Source organism: Ciconia boyciana, chromosome 6 (genome assembly GCF_034638445.1).
Source record: "Ciconia boyciana chromosome 6, ASM3463844v1, whole genome shotgun sequence".
NCBI classification, from domain to species: Eukaryota; Metazoa; Chordata; class Aves; order Ciconiiformes; family Ciconiidae; genus Ciconia; species Ciconia boyciana.
Window position 1 is genome coordinate 34580212 of NC_132939.1, and position 27873 is coordinate 34608084.

Below are 27873 nucleotides of genomic sequence, written 5' to 3' on the forward strand. Positions count from 1 at the left end.
GTTACTTAACTTTTCTGGCTTTGCATAGTAAAGGTAGGGTACATGTGGACTGATCTGATGATCAAGCATGGATTGAGGTAAGTATGCCCTTTGTGAATGCCGTCTGTGGCAACACCAGGTACCAATCACATTGTTTATACCTGTGGCAATATTAACAATTCCTAGTTACAGCTCAAAGCCTCATTTTTCATGAATTTTTCCTCTAGCAGCACAAAATATGAAGAAAAAAAGATGTGCAATATGACACATGTCAATGGAAAAAGATATGTTTAAAAAATTAGCAATTTGGAAAGGTTACTTAAAATAAAAGCACACCCCCTCTCCCCCCAACTCCCACAGATAAGGAAAACAGGGTTTTTTGGTTTGTTTGTTTGGGTTTTTTTTGGGTTTTTTTTGTTTTTTTTACACTCCAACATGGAAAGCACATCTTGTTTCTCTTCTTCAGAGAAGATAAACAGGTTGTTTCTAGAGTGAATAGCTCAGTTCAGTGTAAATGAGATTTAGGGTAGGCAGAATTGAAGGTCATGCAGCAGTGAGCTCAGAAGACAGCAGCACGGTCTATTTTGAAGTATGAGTAAGTTCATTAAAGCTCCCGCTATATTAACCTATAGGAGCAAAGTGCAACTATATGTAATTTTTCATTTATCAGCTATGTTTCTTGGAATGGTAACAAGCCATGTTCAAAGTTTTCAAGTTCTCAGCCCCTAAACACAGATAAAAAACAAAGGAAATGCTGTTTTAAACAAGTCTGCATCAACAAACTTGCAAGAAAAACATTTTGTTCCACTCATTCTTGGCTTGATTTAAAGCAAACAAAAGCAAGTCCTTTCAGTGTTAAAGGGGAGTCACCCACTGATCATACTCTTCCAGGTTTTATATTCAGATCACTCGAGGCCATGTGACAAAAAAGGGGAAAAAAAAATCTTGGGAGTTACATAGCCCAGAAATTTATTGAATATTTGCTCAACACTGTTCAGCTTGCTTGGTCTTGGTGCTCCCAGGAAAGATCATTAACAGATGCACTGAGCTGTAATCACCAATTAGGAATTGTTATGTGTGAAAATGTTAAGCATGGGGCTGCAACCTCCCTCTGGCCAGATCTGTGTCTTGAATTTGACTAGGCACCTTCCCTTTAAAAGATTCAATTTGTGTAAGTTGCTGCATGAAATGTTATTTAGAAGAGCCTTTCACACATTGGTATTTTTAAAACAGTAAAACACTTCAAGTATTTGCATTTGAAGTTTTCAATACTGGAAACATTTAGCCCAGAGTGTTTGCAATGGGGTCTTTAATTTTTCATATGGTCTCTCTTCTAAATATCCCAGAACATTTAGTCTTCAGTTTTGGCTTCCATTTCCTCAGCATCATCATCCCCATCCACTTCAGCATTTTCCCTCTCCAGTCTTTCCAACTGCCTTGCAAGCTCAGTCTCATCTGTGTCAGTAACCACCTTAGGCTGAAAAAAAAAACCAAAACAGAAAACATTGTAAACTGTCATTAAGAAAGACCATATATATTTGTAGGCTCTGATTCTACATAAAGAGCAAGAGACAAAATACATCCTGAAGTCACACAATAAAAACCAGGAAAAGTAGAATTTTTGGCTGTTTAAGAAACACAGAAATTTAGGGGTTTTTTTAGTTTAATACCTTTTTGCCAAAATTTCTCCTAGCACTATCAATCTTGCTCTACTTTAAAAATGCTGCGAGAAAAAAAAAAAATTACATTTTAGAATGTAGTGTGTTCTTACCTCCATCTGCACATTAAAGACTCCTCTCTTCTCCTCAATTTTTTCTTTAATTACAGCCATGGCTTGATTTAGAACAGACAGTCCTTCAGTTCTCTCCAGTGTTGTTGTTGTCATCACATAACGAGGAGGGGCTATCAGATTAATCTATAACATTGTAGGGATGGGGGGGAGGGGAAAAAAAAACAGGATCAGTAATAAAAACAAAGAAAAATCTCAAAAGCAAAGTAAGCAACGCAGTTCTGAATGCACAATTCACAGAAGAAGAAACATTTTCCCATTAGAAAACCCCTTTCTAGAAGTATAAACATCTTGGATGGAAAGAGCAGACAGGAAAGTGCACAGCCTGTCCTCTTTCCAAAATCAATATCAGTTATTTCTACATAGTATGTTTATTTAGACAAATATTGCTAAGCAGAGAGGCTATCCACTTTGCAGATCAGTAAAACAGCCTATCACTTAATTTTTCAAACAATTAAAAGACTGTGACAACCAGTATGGGGTTTTTTTGTTTGTTTTGTGTTTTGGGTTTTTTTGTTTGGTTGGTTTTTTTGGTTTTTTTTTTAGATGACTGGGTAAGTAAACTTTTCCTTTTGTTACAAGAAACCATTATAAGAAACCATTTTCAAAGAAGTAAGTACTTTCAAGTCTTTTGAAAACACTTGTTCAGTAATGCACTCAATATCCTAAAATTGTTGGGGAGATTAACTAGGCCTGGCTACCGCAGCCATTCTACCAACATAGCAACATATGTGGACCGAACATTCCTTTTCTTACATAATCTTATATCTGAAAATAAAAATTGTTGCTCCCTACCTAAGGCTACATAAAGGACTAGTAGGTACGTAGTGTGCCAATACTAGATTTTAATAAATTGAACAGAATAAATACAGCTTCTTGAACTTGGGAAGCCACAGCACAGTCACAGGAACAACTGGCAGCACACAGCTGAAAGGAAGTGTGTTACATACCTGCTAGAGAAGAATCGGAAAGCAAGTACACGGCTTCCCAGTCTCAGCTACGTGATTGTGACAACTGCAATTGCATGCTACTGGTACCTGAGGGCATTAGAAAACTTTGCTTTTGACTTCACTATTAAGACAGAGACTTACTTTAATGGGCATGTTCTCTGTGGAACAGTTCAAGCCTGCTCTCAAAGCTTCTTTTACTGCATCTATGCCTTCATAACCATAACAGGCAACCTCAATATCTAGGACAGAGGAATACAAATAATAAAACTTTGAAGTTACCAAAAGCTGTAGCATCTTTAAAGCTTTTTAACTTAAGCTTTAATAAAGCTTTTTAGCAACCAATGTTTATCCACAATGACAGCCTCAGTAGCTCCCGAAGCTGAGGAAGGTATTTCACTTTCTTGACTTGTAAGTTGAGGTAAAAGTCTTCATAAATTCTTTAGATGTACAACATTTTACACTGTGCTTTGAAAAGCCAAGTACAAAATTATATACCCATATTCACTCACCTCTCACCCAATAAACTCAATGGGAATAATTATATATTTCACATGGAGAGATGAAGATGTAAAAGCAATAAATACCAGAGAAAAAGAAAGATCTATCAGGAAAAGTGAAACTTGAAAAAGAGCACATCCACAAATTCATGCAATTCTGTCAGCAATTACAACAGAGGAATCACTTGAGGAGCACTGGAATTTTTTTTTTTAAATTTTATTTTTAAGGTAACTTATATTAACATACAGTTAAAGCGACAGTTAGCTATAGCTTTTTGTAGATGTTTGGTAATTAAGGCATAGACTAATGCTGGTCATATTGGTAATACCCTGATTAGACTACAGACAGATTTCTTTACCCATGTAGCAATGGTGCAAGACTAAGCTACACAGAGAAGTTAGTCTCACTTCCAGGTGACTAACAACAACCTGCTAGGTCTCAGCTATCACAAACAAATTCACAGAAGAGCATCCCAGTCAGCCCCAGGATGAGACTACAAGCCAATGGAAAATTTCTACGCTTGCTTTGAAGACAAAATTAAAAACACCTTAGACCATTGTACTGATTTCGACTGGAATAGAGTTAATTTTCTTCCTAGTAGCTAATACAGTGCTGTATTTTGGATTTAGGATGAGAATAATGTTGATACCACACTGATGTTTTAGTTGTTGCTAAGTAGTGCTTATGCTAGTCAAGGACTTTTCAGCTTCCCATGCTCTGCCAGGTGCACAAGAAGCAGGGAGGAGGCAAGCCGGGACAGCTGACCCCAACTGGCCAAAGGGCTGTTCCATACCATATGGCGTCATGTTCAGTATAGAAACTGGGGGGAGTTGGCCGGGGGGCAGTGATCGCTGCTCAGGGATGGGCTGAGCATCGGTCGGTGGGTGGCAAGCCAGTTGCATGCCCCCCCCACCCCGCCCTGGGTTTTGTTCCTCTCTCTCTCTTTTGTTATTTTCCTTTTCATTACAATTTATTACAATAATAATTTTTTTTCTCTTTTTCCCAATTATTAAACTGTCTTTATCTCAACCCACAAGTTTTCTTACTTTTACTCTTCTGATTCTCTCCCCCATCCCACGGGGGGGGGGGAGGGTGAGCGAGCAACTGTGTGGTGCTTAGTTGCCGACTGAAGCTAAACCACAACAACCATCACAACAAAACAGGCAAGATGAAGGAAGTAAAAGAATATGCTCATCGAGTAACTTTATTTTCATAATTAATGAAGTGCTATTTATGTTAGCAATTTCATTTTTCATTACCTTACTTTTTACACTCTCTTCTTGACTTCACTGTCATTTGGATATGGGTTATCTTTTCTTCTCTCCACAATAATCAACTAATGCTCTTCAATATACCCTTGCACAGCAGAGGCAACTTCTCAATCTAGTTAAAAAATGTGACTCTGCTACATTGACTATCTGTTTAATGGCAAGTATGCTTTTAGGCTGTTCAGGCAGCTGTACAACCAGATTTACAGTTTTAAAGTGTGCCTTCTTAAGTACTGCAGTCATGTGCTTTTTCCGCCCGCACTGGGCTGAGACAAACAAGCTCATACACTTTATGAATACATTAGAGACATGCGAGACTTGAGCTAATACATCCTGCTGAATGGTTTGCAATCAGCCAATTAGAAATACACCCAGAGAAAAGTCGGAACTATTTTCACATATTCATGGACAAGCAGCTAAGATGTATGACCTAGCTGAGCTGACAGAGGTCAATCATCCTGTTAGAGAACCAAAGAATGTAACACTTTGAATAATGAAAAAGAATGTTGTGGATGCAGTAATAACTATAAAAATATTTAAATTCAGTGTGTGTCAGCACAATATGATAGACTGCATTACATATCAGGACAAGTACTTTGCGTCCCAAGGAATCTGCAGTTTGGGGGAAAAAATAAAAGCCAAACCACCTTGGACTTCGAGATAGAACCCACAGAGGCATTTTGCAAGCAATCCTTAATTAATTCTGGAAGAACAGTTCCACTCAAATATCAGCACCACCATATGCTAACTTAAGTGTCAAGACGTGTTCAATGAACATCTGGAAGGAACTCACCAGCTCGGATTTTGACTGCTTGTGGTGTCAGACGTCTGTTAATATTGTCAATCAATACACGCCTCTCTTCCTCTGTCAGATCTAGGCTATCCAGGATTGCAGGGTCTCTGAGCCAAGCAAAGCAACATTACAGAAGTTATACCGAAGTGGAATATGACACAACATTAACATTGAAATAGTACCAGAAGTTATTATGCATAATCATAGACATCTACTAGGCAATGAAAACAGGGAAATTTCTTAAGAGTCCATTGAAACACTGGAAGAAAAGAAACACATCTATTTCCAAAATGTTTTCTATAGGAAGCTTTTAACAATGAAGCAGAAAAGTAGTTTACTCAATCTCTTCCTGGAAGGAAAGATCTGATTTTTTTTTTTTTTAAAGAAAGAATTACTTCTGTCCAGCTCCATTTGTACATGACACACAGAGTGAGAAAAATATCTAGCTGTTTGGTATTTATGTTCCCTCCAATGTGAAGATAAATCCATATTGCATGAAAGAGAATCCATGACGAATCTGAGGTTTTTGAACTATTTTAGTGTTTCATTCAAACACAAGATTTTTGTCATTCTACAAAGTAACCTATACTCATCCCATGTTATTCTGTACTCCTTTTTAACAGTGACTGGATCACAGACAGATACTTATCTGCTGGCTACATTCTTGGCTAAAGAAAGGATAAAGGTTTTTCAGATCACAAGCTAATAGTTTAAAATCCGGAGATCACAGAGGCAAACTCCTCTGCTGTTTATCCATATAAATTAGCAGCTCTTGTTTCAAAAAGTGGTGTCAATTCTCTTTATTGCTGTATTAATTTTATCTAAAATATATCTGAAACACAGACCATAACCAAAAAGCTCCTCACAAAAATTTTTCCTGTTCTTCAGAGACAGGAGTTGCAGTTCCCTGAAAAGCAATACTGGATCACCTACAATACTACTAGCAGGCAAACATGAACTAAAATGGTCCAAAAAACAGAGCGATATTGGAGATTGGTCTCTGCTACTAATAAAAAGTCATCTTTCATGATTTTATATACTGAGTATAGATAGTAGAAGAGCCAAACATAAGCAAACAGAATGCAGAAATATGACAGTTTGTACACATCAAAAATATGAATGCATATAGCAGAACTGATTTACTGGACATGCAAATTCTGTTTCTTCATTTACATTCTATTCTGTGAAATCTTCAAGTTACTTTCATGAGCATTTGGTAGGCATTCAACAAATAGGTCCCAGATGTTTAAGTTTTACTGATCAGAGGGTAAATATACTTTAAAATTTTGCCACCAGTGTCCTGCTGTGTGAAACCCCAAAACACTAATCCTCAGTACTAAGAAAGAAATAGCAAGTCAAATTCTTAGAGGGCATGCTAAGCCTCCAGAAAGCACTTCAGCAAGCACAGAAAAGCAGCAATATCCACATTTTTCTGCTCAACCACTACAGCTTTATGTAGGAGCACAATGGGGACAAATAAAAGTTGCAGTCCGTTGTCAGAAACCTTAAGGCATTACTGATGAAAACATGTTTTGAAAACAGACAGCTTCTGAAGTTTGTGCTCCAATCCAAAGAGCAGATGAGCAGCAGATGAGCAACAGATGGCATGTGGTCAGGAATTTTTCTGAGTTTAAGAGAAGCTTAAACAGCCAATGTAACTACAGTTTTTTGTTCTAGTATACAGGTGTTTAACTAAGTATTTATCAGTTACGGAATGATCTGGAATTCCTTCTGCAGCAATGTGCCCAGATTTGCCCTTTACCTGTAAATTTGCTATCGTTAGAAAATAATTATTATTCTATGAAACAGAGCACATCCAGTCCAAATGAGGATACAAGTTGTCTCTTCCCCAAAAACACAGAGATGGTTTTAAGTTAATCAAAACGCTACCAAGTACCCTGCTCCTTTAAGTCAACACAATTTCTAAAATTTTATTACTGCCATCTAGTGTTCAACTCAAGTTCATCACTCATAGGTTTATGTGCTATAAAAGAGTAAAATTGGAAACGTTTATTGAGAAATCTATTTTTGGATTGCCAAGTTAACGACAGAATCTTTAGAGGGGACCCAAACAGGTTAATTCTGAAAGCAAATTAAAATACCAGACTTCATAAATAAATGAAGAGCAATCTATCTCAGTGCATACTCCCTTAGCATCACAATTTCCAACTCTTTCTGTTCATAATTCCATTCCCAGGTTCCTGATCCAATTCTCATTCTTTACGTTTGGAACTGTAGAGAAGTAACAAGCCAGGTTGTTGCATTTGGAAAAGAAAAATTCTGTCTGTGCAGTGGAAAAGCGACAGTCAAAAGTTAGTAACATGTCATGTTACTTGACCAGTACATTCTACACACAGACTCTGGGAAAAACACACCCAGAACCCCCAAAAGAACATTATGATGGAACTATTCCAGGAAATATTTGTCTGCAATTATGAAATAAACCCCTAGAAGTAGAAAAGATGTCCTTACGAGACTGCATGCTTGAATGCATCATAAGCACCATATCCTGGTCTTTTGTACTTGTCATCAAATACCCAGGCAGTTCTCTGGAACAGACTCTCAAGCTGCTCGTCCTTGGTGTACTCCAAGACTTCAGCAACATGACGAAGAATGCTGTAAACCTTGAACACACAAAAGGGGTATGAAAAACCCCCAAAACAAAACACCCCCCGTCCAGTCTCACACTCATGTAATGCCTGACTCTTACTATGAGTTTGTACAGCATAAAATTGAGTCCCACAGATCAAAGTCCACAACCAAAATTGTTGATGCAAATAAACAATTAAAAAAAAATCAGTGATAAAGTGTCTTGATTCTAAACACTCTATGATGTTGCAATAGAATCCTTCCCTATATTTAGCAGTAAATTACATACTGAGTTCTAGGAACTTACAAAATATCAAAACCATTTTATTAACCTAAACCTTTACTGTGTAGTTATGAAGATAAAATTATTCTCTCATGGAAACTGATGCAAAAAGTATTATCAAGTTGTTAAACAGTATATTTGCATACAAAGAAAAAAAGTTAGAATCAAAGTAGTATTTAATGGTAAGCGTTCTACTCAAAAGCATAAGATCACACAGTAGTAAGGGTGGGAGCCTTAAACTACTTGCATGCCTTTTCAATAAAATTTGTCCATAGAGTGCTAAACCAGCATATGCTTTTGGATTTCTAATCATTTAAACTTCCCCCTTTACATCACAGATTTTCAACTGACATATTACTTGATCTACTCATTAATTAAGAAGCAGCTTACCAGAGCACTCATGGACAGATGAGCTGATTATATATATTCGCATGGGTAAATGAGAATCAAGAGTATGCTTAATAAATGAGAACAATACTTTATTTTCATGTTATCTTATGTCTCTGCATTTTGGTTGCTCAGGAAAGAAGCTGGTGACACACAGTGCCTGAATCTAGCAAAGCAACTTACAGTCTTTGATTTTGTGAATTTGTCTTCACATTTGATTGCCTCCTCTGGAGAAACTCTTCTTTTTGACAAGTCAATATAACCTATTGGGGAAAACCATTTTGAAGGCATCAGGCATTGTGCAAACTACGTCTAACTGCTTCAAAACAAAAGCATAAAGAACAATCATTCTGGCTCAGGATTTGCCCCTTGCCTACACTATCTCTATCTGTTGCTACAGAAAGTAACAAAACCAAACCTTAATGAAATTGATCAAATCATGATCCAAACTAGGGTATTAAATTATTCTTTCAACTGTAAATACTTACAGTAGCAAATCTTTTGTACAACATTCTTGAAAATTACTGCCCTAAGAATGTTTTCTCTGCAAACCTGAAGAAATTTTCATATTTCAGCAGTCAGTGATCCATTTTTCTGTCACTGTACACAGTTTTGGCAAAAATCATACCAGCATACAAGGAAGCAAGTTTGATGCATATTTTTGTAGTGCTCAACTCAATTTCATTCAAGGCTGGCACTCCATCAGTTTAGCTCTGAACGGTTTCCTAATAAAGTAGGCCTGGCCTCAAATTCTGACTCTAACTCCTTGGATACCCTTCTGGGAGAACTGTCTGTGAAAAAAAACTCTTTTGAACCATTTCTTAGTATATTTGAAAAGGCCTCCACCTACTTCTCACAAACTATAGGTTCCTCAAAAGATTCAATAAAAGACCACTATGTGAATTCCAGATGTGTTTCTCTGTTCATATGAGAATGAAATGAATTTCTAAGAGGAAGTATCCTTTCATTGGAGATGCTGGAAAACTTATTTTACTTCAGATCTATCTGAAATAAGTTTCTTCCTGTCTGTCTTTCCTCTCTGCTTTTTCTTATCCTGTCATTCATTACTTAATCTCAGAGTTAACTGCAGTTTCAGAAGTATTCTAGAAAAGCATATTACTTGAGAAACATCATACCAACAGTCAGGTTTCTAGGAGATGTGCTCCGTGTTTATTTTCATTATTTCTTTATACCTGGATATAGATTTTTAAAGATTGCATGGAACTGTATTATCAAAATCCAACATATTCTAAATAGAAAATATATTAAAAAAACATTCAGAATAAAAGATTCAAACGTTCAGAAGATGGGAAAAGACAAAGTTGCCTGTACAATCTCAACTTGTAACCTTCTATAGAATTCATCTGGTACAATAATTACATACACGTAATCTATTTTATAGCCAAGGTTGAAGACTTGTTAATGCACAGGATGGACTGTGACCATTAGATGTTCACCATTTAGATTTTTAATCACTACACCAGATAATCCTTCTCTTCATTTAGGACTTAGAAAATCTACATAGATATCAAAAGAAAATCCCTCTTCACTATGGTTTGTTGACCAAACATTGAGCTGGTGAGGACCCACTTAAGCAAATCTTTACTGAAGTGATTGACCTTCATTAACCCAATTTCCAAACGACACAGAGGAATGGAAAAATGATCATAAATATCAGATGGCATCATGATGATGATTTTGCTCGAGTGCCTTAAAAAAAAAGAACCCCTGGCAAAAAAACAACAAATACCTAAACCACCTAGTTTATCTGCATTTCTCTCTATCAATTCAATCTTGATATAGCCCACAACATCCCCTAATACCTTTCTCTTTGTCAACTCTTATGACCACAACGCATTCATTCCTCCCGATGCGGATGAGTTTGTTTATGGAACGAATACGTCTTCTGGATAGCTCACTGAGAAGGATCATGCCTTCAATGTTGTTGTACTCCAGCAGGCTGACATAGGCTCCCATTTCAGCAATGGACCGAACATTGACCATCACTACATCTTCCACCTCTGGAAATTTATGCTGGTAGAATCTACAGCTTAGTCCTGGCATTCTGGTGAGCAGAAGGAAACAAAGATTTTATTTCACAGTACATCACCGACTTCTGCATACAAGGTAAAAAACGAGCAAGGACTGGTGAGGATAGAGAGGAACACTGGTACAAAAAATGCAAATTAGGATATGGCTTGTGCAATTCATACTTAGGTTTTAATAGAAATGAAACAATAAATTAACTAGGATTTTAGTATTACCACGACCATTTGCTAAAATGCTAAATTTTTGCACTAAAGCAGAAAAAGCTTGCTACACAGACTTTATTATCCACTTCAACTGTCATACTACCTATCCATAGCACAATTCAGAAGAAGTGACTGCAAGTCGTGAAAAGGTGGCACTGCACACCTTGCATTCATCTAAATTCAGGAGGCTGTGTAAAACTTTACAGCAGATTTTAACAGGAGGACATGGAAGAGAAGAAGCCTGCTCACTCACTAAGTGCTCACTAAGGTATTTGTATGCACATAAGAATATGCATGTGAGAGGTGGAGAGAGTAAGAAGTAGTAGAGTGAAGCTTCTGCAGTACTGAGAAGGAGCAGACTCTATGCTCCAGAAGATGACTTTCTAAACTCAGCACAAGATGTTTGGAATAATCCTGTAAGACCTGCTTCAGAGGCCACCTGTCAGCAAAGAAAGCAAAGGCAATAATCAGAACAGAAGATAGAACTAGCCTGACATGAATGAAGCACTAAAAAAAGGAAAAAAGCACCCCCCAACATATTGCTACTCAGGAGGAAAAAAAAAGCCTGGATTCTTTCATTATACATTCAAAAAAAGTACAAAATCAATGCTTCATAATCATGTAGTGGTTAAGAAGGAATGCTTAAACCTCTTCATTTTCCTGATGATGAATTCACATACTCATCACCCACCAGGCTAGTTCAATTCCTTTTGTCTATGCCTAGAAGTTTCATACAAAGAGTTTCCTACAGAAGTAGGAACCTAAGATGCTGAGTCAAATGCATCACTTCTTCAGGTTTGTTGTAATCACCATTTTGAAGTATTACTCTTGATCTTTACAGCAGTGCTGATGCTTTCTAGCTATATGAGAATTTAAAGAGACTAAGATGGTAAATGCCAAGCACTACGTACACATGGCCATACAATTCAGAAGACTGCATTCACCCTTATTGCCATCCTTAACTTGCAGAAAGGAGAAATACAAATTAGTAAAGGATTATAAAAACACTCCTCTAAAGGTTTCATATAACTTCATATAATTTGAAGCTGAACAAAGGACTCTAAACTTAAAAATAAAAACTTGACAGTTCAGTTTTCTAGTCCACTTAATGCAGTTCAGCTCAACCCTACACGTCTACTTATACAGAATAGAGATAAGTTGCAAAGCAACAAACCCCAACCACAGCAAGCAAGAATGGACCAACACTGCTCTGTACACAGGTTATTTTACTCCTCTCCGTAGGCACAAGCTTTTTATTTTGGCCTTCTGTGGGAAACCCCTCAGGAGCAACACGGTGCCCACAGCGCCAACGCTGGAAACCATCTTTCCAAGACGTTAGAAAGGCCTCAGCAAAGGTTTAAGTCCCCAGAGCCGCACAAGTCTCTGCGGAAACTTGCGAAAATGGAGTAACTTCTGACCAGCGACTCCTCCGGCCGCTGGAGTATCGCTGACAGAGGCAATGCCCCACGACAGCTACAGCACCAGAGAAGGGAAGCCGTCCCCAGGGCGGCCGACAGCCGCTGCCGGGCCGGGAAGGGCTCATCTCTTGCACAGTGAAGGCGAGAAGTGGGCCGGTCCCCCGGGGAGGGCGGCCCCGCGGCCTGGGAAGCTCGCAGCTGCGGCGCCGGTCCGTCGTTCGTTCGCTCGTCCCTCCCTCCCGCCCCGGCCGAGCCCAAGGGCCCGAGCCCAGCCCTCAGCCGCGCCGAGTCCCCTCCCGACACCGCGGGCCCACAGCGCTCCCAGCCAGGAGGAGCCGCGGCCCGGCCGTGTGACGAGGCCAGATCCCGAGGCGGCGGCGGGGCGCGAGCGGCGGCGGGGGCGCAGCCGCTACCTGGCAACGGCCGAGGGGTCCCGCTCTGCGCTCGCGGCCCGGAGTCTCGCGCTGGTCCCGCTCCTGCCTCAGCGTGCGCCTTGCCACCGCCGTCCCACTGCGCAGGCGCCAGCCCGCCCTGCTCCCGCTCCTCCGCACGCGATAGGCCAGCCCCGCGCCCCCAAGAGCATAGAGTCTGAACGTCGAGGCAGAAGGCCGCCCTTTGCTAGAGCGCCTCCCCGAGCCGGGCGCTGAGAGCAACGCGGGCGGACAGAGTCGGAGACCTCCGAGTGTCACAAACAGGCCCGGGAGCCAATTACGTCTGTTCCCTCCCGTCCCCGGGGGCACGTGACCACAAGCGTGGGGCCGCGCCGGCATCCGGGTGCTGCCTCCGCCAGGGCGCCGCCTCGCGCGGGGGCGGGGACAGCGGTGACACGAGACAGCCGCGTCACGAGACGGCGGCGGCGGTGACAGCCGGAGCGGGCCCCGCCGCCCTGCGCCCCGCCTGCTCCCGCCGCCACCATGTCGGGCAAGGACCGCATCGAGATCTTCCCCTCGCGAATGTGAGTGTCCGCTGGGCCGGGCCGGGCGTAAGGGTGGACTGAGGGGGCACTGCGGCCCGGCCGCCGGCCCTGCCCCTGCCCTCGCCGCGCCGGCTGAGGGGCGAGCGGCCTCTGGGCCACCCCCCGCGCGGCCCCGGGGGGTGAGCGGGCCCGGTGCGGCGGCCGGGCTTGGCTTGTGCCCGGAGCTTGTGCTTGTGCCGCGGGGGCGGGTTAGCGCCGAGGTGGGAGCGGCGGGGGCTCGGGGCCGTGCCCGGGGCAGCCCTGGGGGGCGCCGGGGCGGGAGCTCTCTCGGCCCCTCGTCCCGTCTGGGCTCCGGCGGTGGAAATCGTTTTGTTAGTTGTGCGTCTGCCGCTGCCCCGGGTGCTCTGCGCCTCCAAGGAGGGTCTCCCGTTTGTGTAGAACGCTTCGATAAGCAGTTGATGAAGGCTGCAGTTAAATCTTCTCTTAAGTTTCTCTTTCCCGGCTCAAAATTAGCTGTCAGCCATCAGAGGGCCATTGCAGCCCCCCAAGAAGCAAGCGGCTTCCAGTGGGGGTGCCATTTAAAATCACGCAATTAGGCAAACCTTGATTTTAAAAAGAGCAATTTGTAGGATATATGTATAAGAAAAAATGCACAAATCGAACTGTAGCTTCCCTTCACTTTTTAATAGACAATACTGCTGTACAAGAGTTTGGCCATAAAGTGTTAAAAAAGAAGGAAGTAAAATGCGTAAAGTGCAGTGGACAGTCAAGTAATTTTCCAGATCCTGACAGCAAACTATTTGTCATGAAATCAGATGTCTCCTGACAAGGCTTAGAAAGTTGCCAACATTGGAACGAACAGGAACAATTGAAACTGATCTGCCAGTAAAATTGCTGCTTTAATAATGCTGTTCAGTTTCTCTTCAGAACCCTCCAGGACAGAAAGACTGTGCCTTAAGGTGAAAGGAAATCTTCTTGCATAAAATTGGGTTGATGCCTGGATGTAGTCTTTATAAAAAGGTGCCTTGCAGGACAGAAAACCTCAAATGTAAAATAATTGTTCTCATACATGAGCTCAGGACATGTGAAATAACAGTTTATATGGAAAGATTAATACATTACATGGTAAAGGTTCTGTTTTGAAACTTAGTTCAGAAATAAATTATTGAATATACTAAGTCACTGGTCTCACTACTGCTCTTCAATAGTGCTCTTTTCATTCAGTTTACATGTCTGAGGAGGAGGCACTTAAATCACTTTTAAAAGGTTTTGTGGGCTGATATGTCATTGTGGCAAGAAGGTGGTAATGTACAAAGGCTTAATATTTACAAGCCCTGTTTCAAATGAGGTAATAGACCAACAATGTGGCTGATGTTTTGATAGGAATGTAAGTTAGGATGATAAAACAAAGATGGCTTGCCTCTGCAACAATTCTTTTTTTGTTAACTGACAGAACAGAATTTCACAAGGTTTGGGGGGTTTTTTTGTTGTGTTTTTTTTTTTTTTAAATCTTTATGAAGTGGCTTGCTGCTATGAGCCTCTTTTGTGCTGGATATGATCAATTACAGAAGCTGCTCAGTCTCCTTGACAGTAAACAAGACTTTGTTTAATGCAGTCTCAGAGCCTGTGAAATCTTGCTTGAACTAGAAGGTCAGCCAGTCTCTGGCAGGTGGTGAACAGAGCAAACAAGTTAGTTCAAGGTGATGACAGACACCTCCTTGTTGTGAAAGTAAAGCTGCCTTTTTACTCTTTGACTTTGGGGGTTTTTTTTATCATAAACATTCAGAAAGTATTTGTGCTTTTCATTTATAAGTATTTGATAGATATTAATGGAGCTATTTGCATCACATGCCAGTAGATGTGGAAAATAATGGATTCCACTGTGTAGGTAGAATCTGAATTATACTTAACTTTTTCCAAGGTCAGAGAGGAAGTGTATAAGGCTTCTCTTCACATAGAGGGGACTTGAGTATTGTCCTTTGTGTGTAGTGCCTGCGTGTACAAAGTTGTGGCTTAAGTTAGCACAGCTTGTGGTTTTTGTAGTATAGCTCCTGCTATTCTAGTTAACTTAAATCAAAGATTCTTCCAATTAAAATATACTCCACAGCAGAGAGGGAAGCAAGGTTTGGATCCTTCTTCAGTTCCTAATTCTGTATGAGAAACCTGTAAGTGTGCTACTGGAAGTAAAGGATATACAATGCTACAGCTAGCTTACTAATATCCCTTTTAAACTGATGCTACTTCTGATTGTCTTAAATAGCTTGTAAATCTCCTGTGCAGTATATGAAGATATGGAAGCATTGTACTTTCTGACTTTCTTTAAACCAGAATGTAAGACTGCTATATCTTGTTGTTCTGTAAAATCAGAACACAGCATCAACAGTTACGATCACACGAAGAATTTGCTGTGTTGTCTGATTTTGAGAAGATGGCATAGCAGTAAAAGAGCTTAAAAACAATAGCAGTGTCACACTGACAGTGGGCTTTTGGGGTAGTTTGATTTCTGGTGCATTTCTGGTACTTGTAAGTCATCAAGAAAAATGAAAACTCTTATTTCCTATTATGGAAGCGCTGATAAATGACTTGCCAATTTTCCATGATCTTTGACTTTGCAGATAATAACCTTGTAATTCTCATTGATGATGGAGATAAATATAATAAATTCCCTTGATTTTAAATGGGAATATAAAATTCTATCCTGAAGTGGCCATCCTGTTTTACTGCATTGATGTTTCTTGCTTGCTTCATAATTTCAGTCATGTCCATGTCGGAGAACTTTGTATAAGTTTTTTCTTAATCCCTTCAGATGATGCAGGACATTTTTATTTATTCCTCTGTTAAACAGGGCTCAGACCATCATGAAGGCTCGCTTGAAAGGAGCCCAAACAGGTCGTAACCTCTTGAAGAAAAAATCTGATGCTTTGACACTTCGATTCAGGCAGATCCTTAAGAAAATTATTGAGGTAGGAAAATTAGAATTTTCCTGTGTTTGGCTCACTTTATTTGAAATCTGTCTGTTCTGTCAGTTGTGCATTCTTGTTGTGCTAACTTCATTAGGTAGGCTGGAATGGAGGACAACTTTGTGGGTAACCTGTTTTTTGTAAGTGAGGCTAATGAGCAGGACAGATGAGGAGAATTATGTTGTTCTGGCTGCAGTGATACAGACATTTTGTAAGAGTTAATATTCTTCACCTCTTTCCAACCAGTCCTAGGCTCTGCTTTCTTTTGTGTCCCAAGTTCCCTATCATCTCTTCTATATTACAGGGAATTTGCTCTGATGCTGCCAAATACTTATGAGTGGATTTAACATGTTCTGTAGCCTCATTTTTGCTGCTTTATCTGGCTTGAGAGGGTACTCCAGATCTATAATGTTTCCTGCATGACTAGGTACGCTAGAAAGCAGAAGTTTGTCCAGATGGAACTTGTTCCTTTATGAAGAAACACCGAGTCCTGCTTCTTCCTTTGCAACATGAATGACAAATCTAAGATACTCAGTAGAGCCTAATATGGCTTGTTCTGTTCTACCATACTAGATGGGTTTTAGTTGTACTGTTTTGGCTGCAACCGCTACAATATCCATGGTTAGCAGTAGTGCTTTGTTGCTATGCTGTAGACAAGCTCTTGGCACTCTGTATCATTTCCTATAGACTGTCTAATACACAAAGGCTCTTGCTTCTCAATAGCATGTTTTTTAGCTACAAGGGCTTCAAATGTGTAAAAATTGGGAAAAATGGAGTAGGAGGAGAGCTCAGCTTCACAAAGCTGCATACATCTGTATGTTGAAAAACAACTTTAGCTGTCTCACAGTATTCAGTACAATATGAAGTAAGAGTGTTTTCCTGCTGAGCCATTTTATTGTTGTGATTTAAATCCCATGGAGTAGAATTTTGAGATTATTAAGACAGACAAGTCTTTTGCTGTTTCTGTGAGTTCTATGCTGGGTCAGTGAGACAGCTGAAATACTTCTTTTTTTGCCAGTCACCTGGAAATTACAATTTTCAGTTTGAGAGTAAGCTACACATACAGGACTTTCTCACTCTCTTAAACTTCTCATTCTTCTCTTTATGCTGTTAGTTATTTATCCTGGAAAAGGAGTAATGATGTGCCTTGTATTTGCTGCCTCTTTTTTTTTTTTTTTTAAAAACAGACTAAGATGCTGATGGGTGAGGTGATGAGAGAAGCTGCCTTCTCACTTGCTGAGGCAAAGTTTACAGCAGGAGATTTCAGGTGAGGATTGCTGATCTTGTGGACGTCCTACCCATGGGAAAGAGTGATCAGCAAGTTGTTGATCTCTCTTTTGGAAAAAAAGTAAAATTCTTAAATGCACTTTAAAAAGAAAAAAAAAAAAGACAGCGGACAAGGTAGGACAGGATGAACTGAATTCTATTAGGTAAAGGTGGGAGACATCACTGTGGGAGAGAGATGATTTGCATAATGAAATGTATACTCCATTGGAAGCTAAACAAAGTGGAAAGATTAACAGAATTTACTTTACGTACAAATCCTTAATTTGAGAAGGTGTTGCTTTTTGCAGCTTGGAATCTAAAATGTAGGGAAACAAGAATTTAAAGCAGAGTATTGACTATTTATTATTTTGATCTTTCTTGTGAATTTGAGGGCCACATGTAACGTGTGTTATTTTCTCCCAGTAAATCATACAGAAATTTTACTAATTGTTCTAACTTCCTATCTCATTGACCTCTTGTCTCACTAGGGCTAGTGAGGTCTGTATGTGAGAGGGGGAAATAAATCTTTTTCTTCCAGTAGGATATTTTTAAATTGTATTTTAATAAATTACAGTTCTAACTAGGGTGTTTGTGTAATTCATTTAAGTGTGCATAGATCTTGTGGAATAACGTTGGGGAAGTGTTAATGATTCAGCTGACGGTACTGCTAATTAATGGGGAAGAACTAAGTGATCAGACACAGTAGTAATCTGTGTGCTGCTGCAGAAACGTCTTTTTGCCCTTTCATTTGGATATGGTGCTGTTTCCTGTCCTAACCAGTCGCAGTGTTTAGCTATAAACAATAGTCATATTCCACCCTGTAAGCAAACTGTACTTCAATAGAAGAGTTGGCTATAATGGCCTGTTCTTGGAAGACCTGAAGACACTCTAGAATTCTTCAAGATGAATTGTTGTACAAGCTTAAGTTTGTTAATATGATAGAATTAGTGGGTAAACAAACTCATAAATGTTCCAAAAGAACAAATACATACAAACTCAAATGAACAAAATGTTGTGGCCTTGGTCTGCATTAAAGCCTTGAAATTCCTTCACTTTCATTAGGAAAAAAGTCTCACAGGTTGATTGGGCTCAATGTTATTAAAATATTTTAAAGTAATTTGCCAGATAACTGGCTAGTTTTTAGCTATGCTTTGTATACTTGGTCTAAGACGTTTCTAAAGTTACCTTTCACAGACTCTGTGTCTTTTACATTTCCAAACATTGCTGGAAACCTATTTCTTTCAAAGCTTCTGTGTTAGCTTCGAAGTCTGTGCAATGAATTGCATAGAGAACTGAACTGAAGACAACTTCCAAATCTTTACAGCTATTTGATAACTACTTCACCTTGTATATAATGATGACTTAATGAACCACTTCAGCTTTCCTGATTAAGATGTATGTTTTCTTCCTTACAGTACCACTGTGATCCAAAACGTGAACAAAGCTCAAGTGAAGATCAGAGCTAAAAAAGACAACGTAGCAGGTGACTCTCTTCCAGACTACGAGTATTTAAACTCTTAAGGGAATTGTGGGAGGAGACTCTAAAATATGCAGGAATGTATCCAAACACTGTCTCCTCCTCTTTATTTCTCTTATTCATCTCACAGTAGGAACACTTGTAATTTGCTGGTTTTTTTCACATACAGCATATAATTTTTATATTTAGTTATTTACCTCTGATAAAATTAAATGAGTGTGCATAAACTGCAGTTCAGATCTTTGGACAAAGCATAACTTCCATAGAGCTTTACTGAAAAATAGATCAGGAAATTAAGTATCAAAAATTAAATGTTTCAGTAAATTAAATACCAGTAGTTGTCTATGAAGAAAACAGGAAAGATAAATCAGGATTGAATGCTTAAGATATTCCTTAAGTACAGGGAATATATTACTAAATAGAAACATAATAAAACTGAACACTGTATAAACCAGAATACCTCCCTAAATTTTTCATGTGTCTAGATCTCTGTGATCTCAATACAATTCTGAAGTTCCATATTAAGATGTCAGAACCAGCATGACTTAATCGTTCCAAGCGATATAGAAAGATTTTGGAAACAAAGCTTCTGAACTTACTTACATAATGTATTAGAAGCAAATGGGGTAAAGGTGAGCTGTACTTAATAAATCTATAACCCTTTATGTCTCTTATACACATTCTTGTTCACTTTTGTCAGGTGTAACCTTGCCGGTTTTTGAGCATTACCAGGAAGGAGGGGACAGTAAGTACAAACCAAGTATTTTCTATCTTACATGTACTTATGGCTATTCTATGCTAACACAAAAATACTTGTCATGTCTTGCTGATAAGTCAGTTTACATCATAGGCATAGGTGTACTTACTTCCTCTATGATGCTTTGCCCTGTTCCTGTGACATGGAGGGATTATTGGGGACTATAGGGGACTTCAATTTCCTAAATCAGTGAGTGTTTCAGATGAGGAGAAGGCTTGTCTTGAATTACCCGGTTTTGAGACTGGTAGGTCTTACTGTGGACATGCACACCAATGATCTGTAGTAACATAAACCACTATAAAGAATTTGTTAATGGGCAAAGGCTTTAGCCTGTCACTTGCTGAGCTCTCTGTATCCTTGTAGTTTGTAAAGTACTAATTTGCATCTAGTAAGAAAACACCACAGTAGCAATAGCAACAAATATTATTTGATGATTCTTTTTTTTTTTCCCCCAGGCTATGAGCTGACTGGCTTGGCCAGAGGTGGAGAACAGCTGGCTAAGCTGAAGAGGAACTATGCCAAAGCTGTGGAGCTGCTTGTGGAACTGGCCTCCTTACAGGTTGGTAGGAGGAAAAAAAAATAAGGGGATTGTTGGTTTCTCACTGTTCTGAAACAAAAGCAACGTAGTCTCAGTTATTGTAGCTTAATACTTTGAGCTGTACTATACTCCTTTAGTCCCAGTGCTGTACAAAGTTGCAAACCTTTTCCAGCCATAAAACAGAGTTATATTACTGCTTCAAAGAAGTCCTTATTCCTTAATGGTAAGAAGAAACTTTCTTTGGGGAGTTATTTGTAACTGCTAACATGCAGTGTTCAGCATGCTACTGACATTAGTAGAAAAAGTTCTGCTTCTATCAAGAACGTAGTCTGTGAAGCTGCATTACAGACTGGGCTTTGGCTTTCAAGTGCTATTTGGTTTTGTGTATAGAATTGATGGAAATGCTGAATTTGTCTTGTTATGTATTAATTATTTAATCCCATTCCATCAGACATCCTTTGTTACTTTGGATGAAGCCATTAAAATAACAAACAGACGTGTGAATGCAATTGAACATGGTGAGTATTTTTCCATTTGGGATGCATAGTATTTTTCTGTCTCTATGCAAGATGAGGAGCAGGGTGATGGAAGCCACTCTTCTTTTGACTGCTTTCTTGTTAGTAGGATTTCTAACCAGTTCAAGAACTCTTCAGAAAGCATTACAATGAAACATATTGCAAGTAAGAACAAAAATTAAAAGCCCAGTGGAATGGACTGGAGTACATAGAGATAAATGAATATGCAAATGTGAGAAAGTAATCAGGAAGTTGTGTTGAGAACCTATAGAACAAAGATTTCACAAACACATTCTGGAGTCTCTGCTAGTGACTTTGACTTTTTGGTGAAGTCTGTTGACTAGAAACAAAAGACAGGATGTTTCTGTGTGTTAAGATGTTCTAATAGCTAGCATAATAGCTTTTAAAACTGTAATGGTGGTGTCCAGTGGAGAGCTGGTGGCTTTTTTTGTTGGTTTTGGATGGGATTGCAGAGTAGGCATCCAGAGAGGAATCTTGGTGACCTATTAAGGTTTGTGTTACAGGAAATGGTACAGTTCTAATGTCAATACTCTGGTATTTTTCTTTCATCCGAATTCCTTATCCTTCACATTCTTGTTTGTAGATTTGTTTCTTGCAATTTCTTAAGTACTACCTATGCACAATATTGCTGTGATTCCTTTTGCTGCAGTATCCAGGGTGCTTTGATTATTTCAAGTTCCTTTCTGAGTTGTTGATAGCTCAGGTTGCATGATCTTTGCATGTATGCAATAACTTATTTCAGTACATGATTCTAAACTGTCCTTTTCAGTACTGTTTTTCATAGACTTGTTCCTTTGAAAGTGCAGGCCTTATCTGCAGGTTATCACTCTGCAAATTTGACTGTAGAAAAGGTTTCCTCTGCAGCCTTCCAAATAACTTTGGTAGTGCTGATAATAGCTTTCTCCTTTCAAAAAGTGAGTCTGACGCATAGCTTGCCCAGTTGGGCATTAAAGCGTTGTTTAATGTCTCACCTCTTCCCTTGTGATGGTGCTGTATTTGAATATTTTTTCATTATGGCTTTTTCAAACCAAGATCATAATTCTGTGAGTAAAAGTGCTATGGTGAACAGAAATTTCTGAAAGAATGTGATGGAAGAACATAGTTTTAATTCAAATCTTGCCCACCTCTTGTAGGGTTTTTTTTTTAACCATTTCCATGGGGGAAAAGGACCTTACAAACAATCAGGGATCAGTGCTTACTGATTCCATTGCATCTTTCAAAAGAACTTGCTATGGGAGATTCTGTGGTGTTCAGACTCCTAGCGTAGTCCTGGACTTACTGAAGAAAACCATTTTGTGTACTTGTCCATATGAGATAGTATGATCTTCCACAAAAGACACGTAAATTCCCCCTAGCCAAAAGAATTACTAGATTGACTTTAAACAACCATCTGTGCACTGCATTAGATAACTTCCTGGCTAATATAACAGCAGTCCAACAACTTCCTTATTTATGTTTTTTTAGTGATTATTCCCAGGATCGAGCGTACGCTTTCTTATATCATCACAGAACTGGATGAACGAGAACGAGAGGAATTCTACAGGTAAATATCTGAAAATAAGACTAGACTGGTCTCTTTGTCTCAAATAGACCATTTCTCAGAAGGGACTGAGAACTGTGCACCAAATCTGGCAGCAAACACTGTTAAACATGACCTGGCTCTTACTGCATATTGAGTTTCCAGAGCTGGGCACTTGGAGATCTGCAATTACTTGTCTGAAAGTTACAAATGAATCCCTACCACTAGGTTGTACATAACTCATTATCATTCTTCCAGAGGGAATGGTGGGATACAGTACACTGAGGTGGTTCTGCTTTAAGGACACCTCTGCCATAGAGGTCAGTGTTCTGGGCTACCTGAAGCAAAAATGTCAAACCTGAAATGAATTAAAGGAGAATTAACTTCATTAAAGACAAGCAGAGTAGTATAATGCAGTGTTTAAGGTCAAGAATATAATTTATAGTTTGGATGAAGAAATGAGTTAATCTGCAGAGATGAAGTTTCTCAATGGCAGCAGCTAGCAATAAAAGCCTTTTGCCATTTGTTACAGGATTTTTGTTTCCTGGGGAACTTCTCCAGGCAGCTGTATCATATCCAAGTTGTATGGCATCTTTGCTGCTAGCCTGTTTTATGAAAACGTATTTGTTTCACAGATAAGCAACATCTCTCTTCACAGGTTAAAGAAGATCCAGGAAAAGAAAAAAGTATTGAAAGAAAAATCTGAAAAAGAACGGGAGCTGCGGAGGGCTGCTGGTGGGGAACGTGAACCAGCCAATCTCTTAGCAGAAGAGAAGGATGAAGACCTTCTCTTTGAGTAACCCAGCACAGTTGTTGTATATGGAGCAGGGGACCCAGAATACAGAACATCCATTTGCAGTATAATTCAGGACATGTTGCCTCGATGATACTTACGTGGCTTCTCAGTTGGTGTATAAGTCTTGAGTTGAATGGATTGTGGATTTCTCCTGGGAGATTAGAAATCTGGGAACTTGACTGCAGCATAGGAGGAAAAGGAGAGATGAGTCAGGTGCTCTACTATCAGGAAAGCCTTCTAGTGCATGTTCAGCCTGTTTCTTCACTTCGTAGGAATAACTGTCCATAGCTGTGTGTTTTTGCAGGATGGTTCTGGATTTGCCTAATCAGGTTCCTCTTTAATTGCTCCCCTCCCTAGTGCAAGCAAAGGAAAATGTTATTTAGGGAGGGAGGTGCATGTAATGTTCTTTACTGCTGAACTATTAATGTTCAAGTTGCTTAAAGCAGGTATTGGCACAGCTGAAGTCAAATGTCAGTAAAGGCAACTCTAGTTTTCTAACCTGTTGATGAAATCCACAGTCTTCTGTGATTCATTTTTGTTGCACGATTGTTACCATTGGCCTAAAACATCTGTGGTTTTAATTAGAGGTTCTGCCAACTTGTGTACTGTCTGTGCTAGAAACAAGTAAAAATTTTAAACGTTAAATATCTGGTGTCTGGCTCAGGTTGCTAGAAGGTGGTGGTCTTAAAAGCTTGTCATGTTGATTTCAAAATAAAACTTCCGCTTCATCCCCTACCCCCAACTTAAGAGTCTGCACTGGGCATATCTCTTTTCAGCCTGTGCCCACATTCACTTAAACTTTACTGCTTTAGATAAGTAACCAAGGAGAAGTGGCTCCCTCCTGACACAAACACATAGAAACTCTTCTCAACTATCTAGTTACGTGTTGCTCCACAACATCATTGCAACCAGTAGGTTGGCAAGCAAAGCAGGGTTGAATGTACAGTAGTCCATCCTTGCTGTGATTCTTCATGTCCTTTGCTGATTAGGGGAGTCTAGGAGAGTGGCTGACCAGCAGGCTGTCACTGAATGCTGCTCAGTTTGAAAGGCTGTTTTCCTAAGGACACTGGTTTGCAATCGGCAAACTGAACACATGCCATAGCAGTAATACTAGTACATTGTCTCTAGTACTAATAGTGTCTTCAAGGTAAGCATCTTGTTTTAAACATGCAGATGCAGGGTAAATGCAAGGAAATTAATTTCTATTAACACCTTTAAAAAGTCATTTTATAATTGTATGAAGCACAAGGGCATTTCTTTTTGTTTTGAAGCTGAAGGCAGCACAGCTGAATAATAATTCCATACTCTGTTGTAAGATACAGGTCCAGCATGAAAGAGAGAAACTGTAGATCTGAGGACATGCTGTTACCTCTCCCACTTGATGCACAGTGTCAGAAGGAACAGAGAACATCCTCTAGGGCACTGATGGGTCACAGCATCTTTCACACATTCAGCAAAATGGCAGAAAGACGACTCCCAAGATCTACTACAAGAAGTAAAATTGTACAGTGATTTATTTAAAATCTAGAAATATTTTACATTTTTACATTAGTGTGCAGTTCATGATGTCTGAAAATACAGAGTGCAGATATGTGTCTAAAAGTACAATGTGGGGCTAACCACAGGTCTCAGTAAAGTTACCTTAATTATTTAAGGCATTGAATCCCCCATCTTATGTTTTAAAAAGTCACATATAATTACATTCAAAAATTCTTTTATGCAATTCAGGTAACATTTATTTTTATTTAAATCTGGACTGGTAAAAATGCAGATACCCTCATTTTAGTCTGATACAGCTCACTACAAAGCCTGTGATCAGGTTGAAGAGTTTCACCAGTGAAGTTTGCATAGTCTCTTTTACTCTCAAGGGAATTGACACACCTTCTTCATTAAAGAAGGCAGAATAATTTCTTACACAAAGTAGTTCCAGGTCCAAACTGGCAGCGGATGGACAGTCAGGTACATTTCTCAGTGCTGCTCTAGCCTTTCCTTTCAGCAGGAGACAAAGCTAACATTGGTTGTAAACTATCATAGCACCTCTCTATGTGGATGTCAGCGAGTACTGTGTGCCTTGGGAATTAAGAGAGTAGAGCTGAACTTCAAGCAACATTCTTTAAGTCTACATTCAAAAGCTTATTTGTATAAAAACAGCTTCTGTACACCATTTCAGAAAAACTGGGGAGACAAACGTTAGTTAAATACATTAATGGCATGATTTACTGTGACTGACGCTGCCTATGAACACTGAATACCTAAGGGGGTTCAGCAACCATCTTGAGCTGATTGTGACTGCAAGAATTTGGACAGTACCTATGTAGCTGAGTTAGGTTACCCTTAACAAAGACATTTCACTGCTTTTCACCTTCTTGTCCAACTATGAAACAGTAAATACCAAAAAGCCCAATATATCTATAATCATCTTAAAAAAGGGTAGAATTGATACACTATTGTCATCTATGAAACAGTGACTATCCAATATACCTGAACATTGTAGTTGTCAAACTATGGATTAAACTGAGAACGTGCCTGCAATGTGAGGCAAAAAGCCATTATTTTGAATATCCAGCTCTTAGGCCAACAGCTAGCACGTGGTTATTTCTAACACTGAATTGAACTAAAGATACTAAAGTTTCCAACCTCTTTTCTTTCTGAAGGGTCATTACTTATCCCCACTAACTGCTTAATTGCTTTGCAGCCCTATATACTAATTAAACCAGCAAATAATTTTGCTTTCTAACAAGACAGGAATGCACTCTATACTTCCATTTTTCAATACAAAAATGTACTGAATGTTAGTTCAGTAACTAGGATAGTTATCTGACAGTTTCTTTATATCTGCTGTATACTTTGAGCTTTCTATTTAACTATGGGTGTGAATTTATTCCATTAACATTTGAAGAAAGAAGATACGCAAGACAGAATGGAAGAAATCAACTACTTTTTCATCCTTCAACATTAGACAGGAGTGAACTACACATTGACGTAACTCCAGTGTTTTACCTGTAGGAACAAAGAAACACTATGGCTACAATTAAGATATATTCACAGTCAAGGTTCTTTGTGCTACCCAAAACCAAAACAACCAAGAAACTATTATTCCGTTAGCTTCAGCGATAGAACAGCCCTGCTGCAGATGCATAGCCTTAGTAGTTAAACCTTCACAGCTCAGAATCATTTGAGGATGCAGAGATGTTCCGATCTGCTTTGCAACACACTAGGATACAGTCAGACCTTGCCTTTTGTTAGCTTGTTTCAAATATTCCCCTTTCTCCTGACTTCTCAGTCAGTTACCAGTGTTTTACACATACTTTCACTGCAGTACTGAGCAAATGCAGGACAATATGTTGGCTAGTGAATTACAATACTCATTTATAACACAGCAGCTACATTCAGTGATTTTAATTCCAGTTAGTTATCCATTAGACCAACAGCCACAAGATGAACCATTTGCAGAGATTGAAAAACCCCACTATCTTCCAATGTTCAGCATATCAGTCTATTTTAGTCAGTATTCTGTTATAAAACATGAGAACTTAAGTTGACTTTTAAGCAGCATGTCCTATAACTATATTTTTTTCACAAAAATATAACCTCTGCCTTTCTAAATATCTCTACAGATCTGTGGAAAACAGCGGCTCCAATCAGTCAATATGTTTTAAAGAAAATTCCGTAAAAATATCACATCTAAAAGATCAATATAATACTCATCTTTGATTGGACCTAAAATTAATGTGCAGTCAAATCTGATTTAAAAAGTCTGACTAAAAAAGACACAAGGATTGAAATATTTATATTATACACATTTTCCAATTACAGTGCTATTGAAGTGGAATGTTTGAGAATTAAAATATTAACTCAAGCCTCCCAGGGCAGCTCCAGACCAGAGCGGCATCTTCAGTCCATGTATTTTTTTTTGAACAGGAGAGATTCCTCATTAATATTAATGTTTTTCATGTGTAGATTATTTCTCTGCCCAATGATCTGTAGAATTATGCTCCTGAACTACCATCATGTCCCACAAAGTCATTAAGTTAAGTGTTAAATAACATTCATATTTATAACTATGTGACAGCATGGACTGTATATATACACACACACACACACTCTTAAAATCTTTGATTTCATAAGGGTGATTCTAGGTAAAAAAGGTGGATTTATGTATAAAAGTAGTTGCTAGAAAAATCTATCTAAAGCTTTAGAATTTAGTACTGACAAGGTCTCAATTTCTGGACCACAGAGAAAGAAAACTTGGACAATCTTTAGATCAGTTAAATTGGCTCACAAGCTGATTAGCGTATTTTTTCAATAATACGCAATTTCACTGGCAAAGGATGCAGCCACTGAGGTCTAGAGCTCACACGCATTTATACTAGAATTGAGTAGACCTACACACAGTCTCCTTGGAAAGATTACTAGATTGAAGTCCATTTGTCCCTTGGAATTGCTCTCTCATCGTAGCCAGGTAGAGGGCACCCACTGGGGTTCTGTGTCAAGTTTGTTTATTAACCGAAGTAACTCTTGATATGCCTTATCAAGATCAGAATTCACAATTGCTGTATCAAAGTAGTGGCCATTGTTCTGTTCCATCTCCCTCGTCTTCTCTATGATTTCTCTCAGCTCTTCTGGCTGCAATCAAAACCAGAGAATTAGTATACACGTGTAAACCTCTCCCCCACAACAGAGTAGGGAAAGGTAACAACACAACTCAGAAAAGTCTTTTACACAAATTTTCATGGTATTGCTATCAGATATTTAAAAGTTTACAACAACATTGAACCATGATACATATTTGGAAGCTAAGGGCACTCAAGACAATCCTTTCTGATTGGCTATAAGTGGCAAACCAGTAAATAACTGTCCCAGACTGAAGTAAACAAAGATCTAGCACTGTTCATTTTATGA

The 27873-nt window shown here is 39.2% G+C and overlaps 3 protein-coding genes across 4 annotated transcripts in view; 1 reads left to right on the forward strand and 2 right to left on the reverse strand.

Moving 5' to 3' along the window:
- Window positions 1-1271: 1271 nt before the first annotated feature.
- EIF2S1 (eukaryotic translation initiation factor 2 subunit alpha) lies at window positions 1272-12772 on the reverse strand. The gene is made up of 8 exons (XM_072865160.1): window positions 12620-12772; window positions 10360-10601; window positions 8720-8799; window positions 7750-7901; window positions 5278-5384; window positions 2860-2957; window positions 1751-1894; window positions 1272-1456 (listed from the first exon to the last, which is right to left on the reverse strand). The coding sequence occupies exons 2-8, from the start codon at window positions 10598-10600 to the stop codon at window positions 1331-1333; spliced, it is 948 nt and encodes a 315-aa protein (XP_072721261.1). The 5' UTR covers window position 10601; window positions 12620-12772; the 3' UTR covers window positions 1272-1330.
- A 197-nt stretch (window positions 12773-12969) lies between these two features.
- On the forward strand, window positions 12970-23616 carry ATP6V1D (ATPase H+ transporting V1 subunit D). Its single transcript, XM_072865161.1, has 9 exons — window positions 12970-13161; window positions 15968-16085; window positions 17270-17349; window positions 18764-18831; window positions 19526-19570; window positions 20038-20141; window positions 20572-20638; window positions 22121-22199; window positions 22834-23616. Exons 1-9 carry the CDS (start codon window positions 13121-13123, stop codon window positions 22973-22975), a joined length of 744 nt encoding a protein of 247 aa, XP_072721262.1. The 5' UTR covers window positions 12970-13120; the 3' UTR covers window positions 22976-23616.
- Window positions 23617-24467: 851 nt separating this feature from the next.
- The window catches only part of PALS1 (protein associated with LIN7 1, MAGUK p55 family member), a 60359-nt gene continuing 56953 nt past the window's right edge, over window positions 24468-27873 (reverse strand). For both annotated transcript variants that reach the window (XM_072865158.1, XM_072865159.1), the window contains one exon: window positions 24468-27597. In XM_072865158.1, coding sequence (XP_072721259.1) covers window positions 27421-27597 — 177 coding nt within the window. In that variant the 3' untranslated portion in view covers window positions 24468-27420. The remainder of the gene's footprint in view (window positions 27598-27873) is intronic.

Excerpts from the sequence above, each read along its gene's own strand:
- ATP6V1D (XM_072865161.1), top strand. The coding sequence starts at position 13,121 with ATGTCGGGCAAGGACCGCATCGAGATCTTCCCCTCGCGAAT. Across the intron at positions 20,142-20,571 it reads TGGAACTGGCCTCCTTACAG|ACATCCTTTGTTACTTTGGA; the intron begins GTTGGTAGGAGG and ends CCATTCCATCAG. Across the intron at positions 22,200-22,833 it reads GAACGAGAGGAATTCTACAG|GTTAAAGAAGATCCAGGAAA; the intron begins GTAAATATCTGA and ends CTCTCTTCACAG.
- EIF2S1 (XM_072865160.1), bottom strand. The coding sequence starts at position 10,600 with ATGCCAGGACTAAGCTGTAGATTCTACCAGCATAAATTTCCAGAGGTG. Across the intron at positions 5,385-7,749 it reads GCATTCAAGCATGCAGTCTC|AGACCCTGCAATCCTGGATA; the intron begins GTAAGGACATCT and ends TGCTTGGCTCAG. Across the intron at positions 1,457-1,750 it reads TCTTTAATGTGCAGATGGAG|CCTAAGGTGGTTACTGACAC; the intron begins GTAAGAACACAC and ends TTTTTTTTTCAG.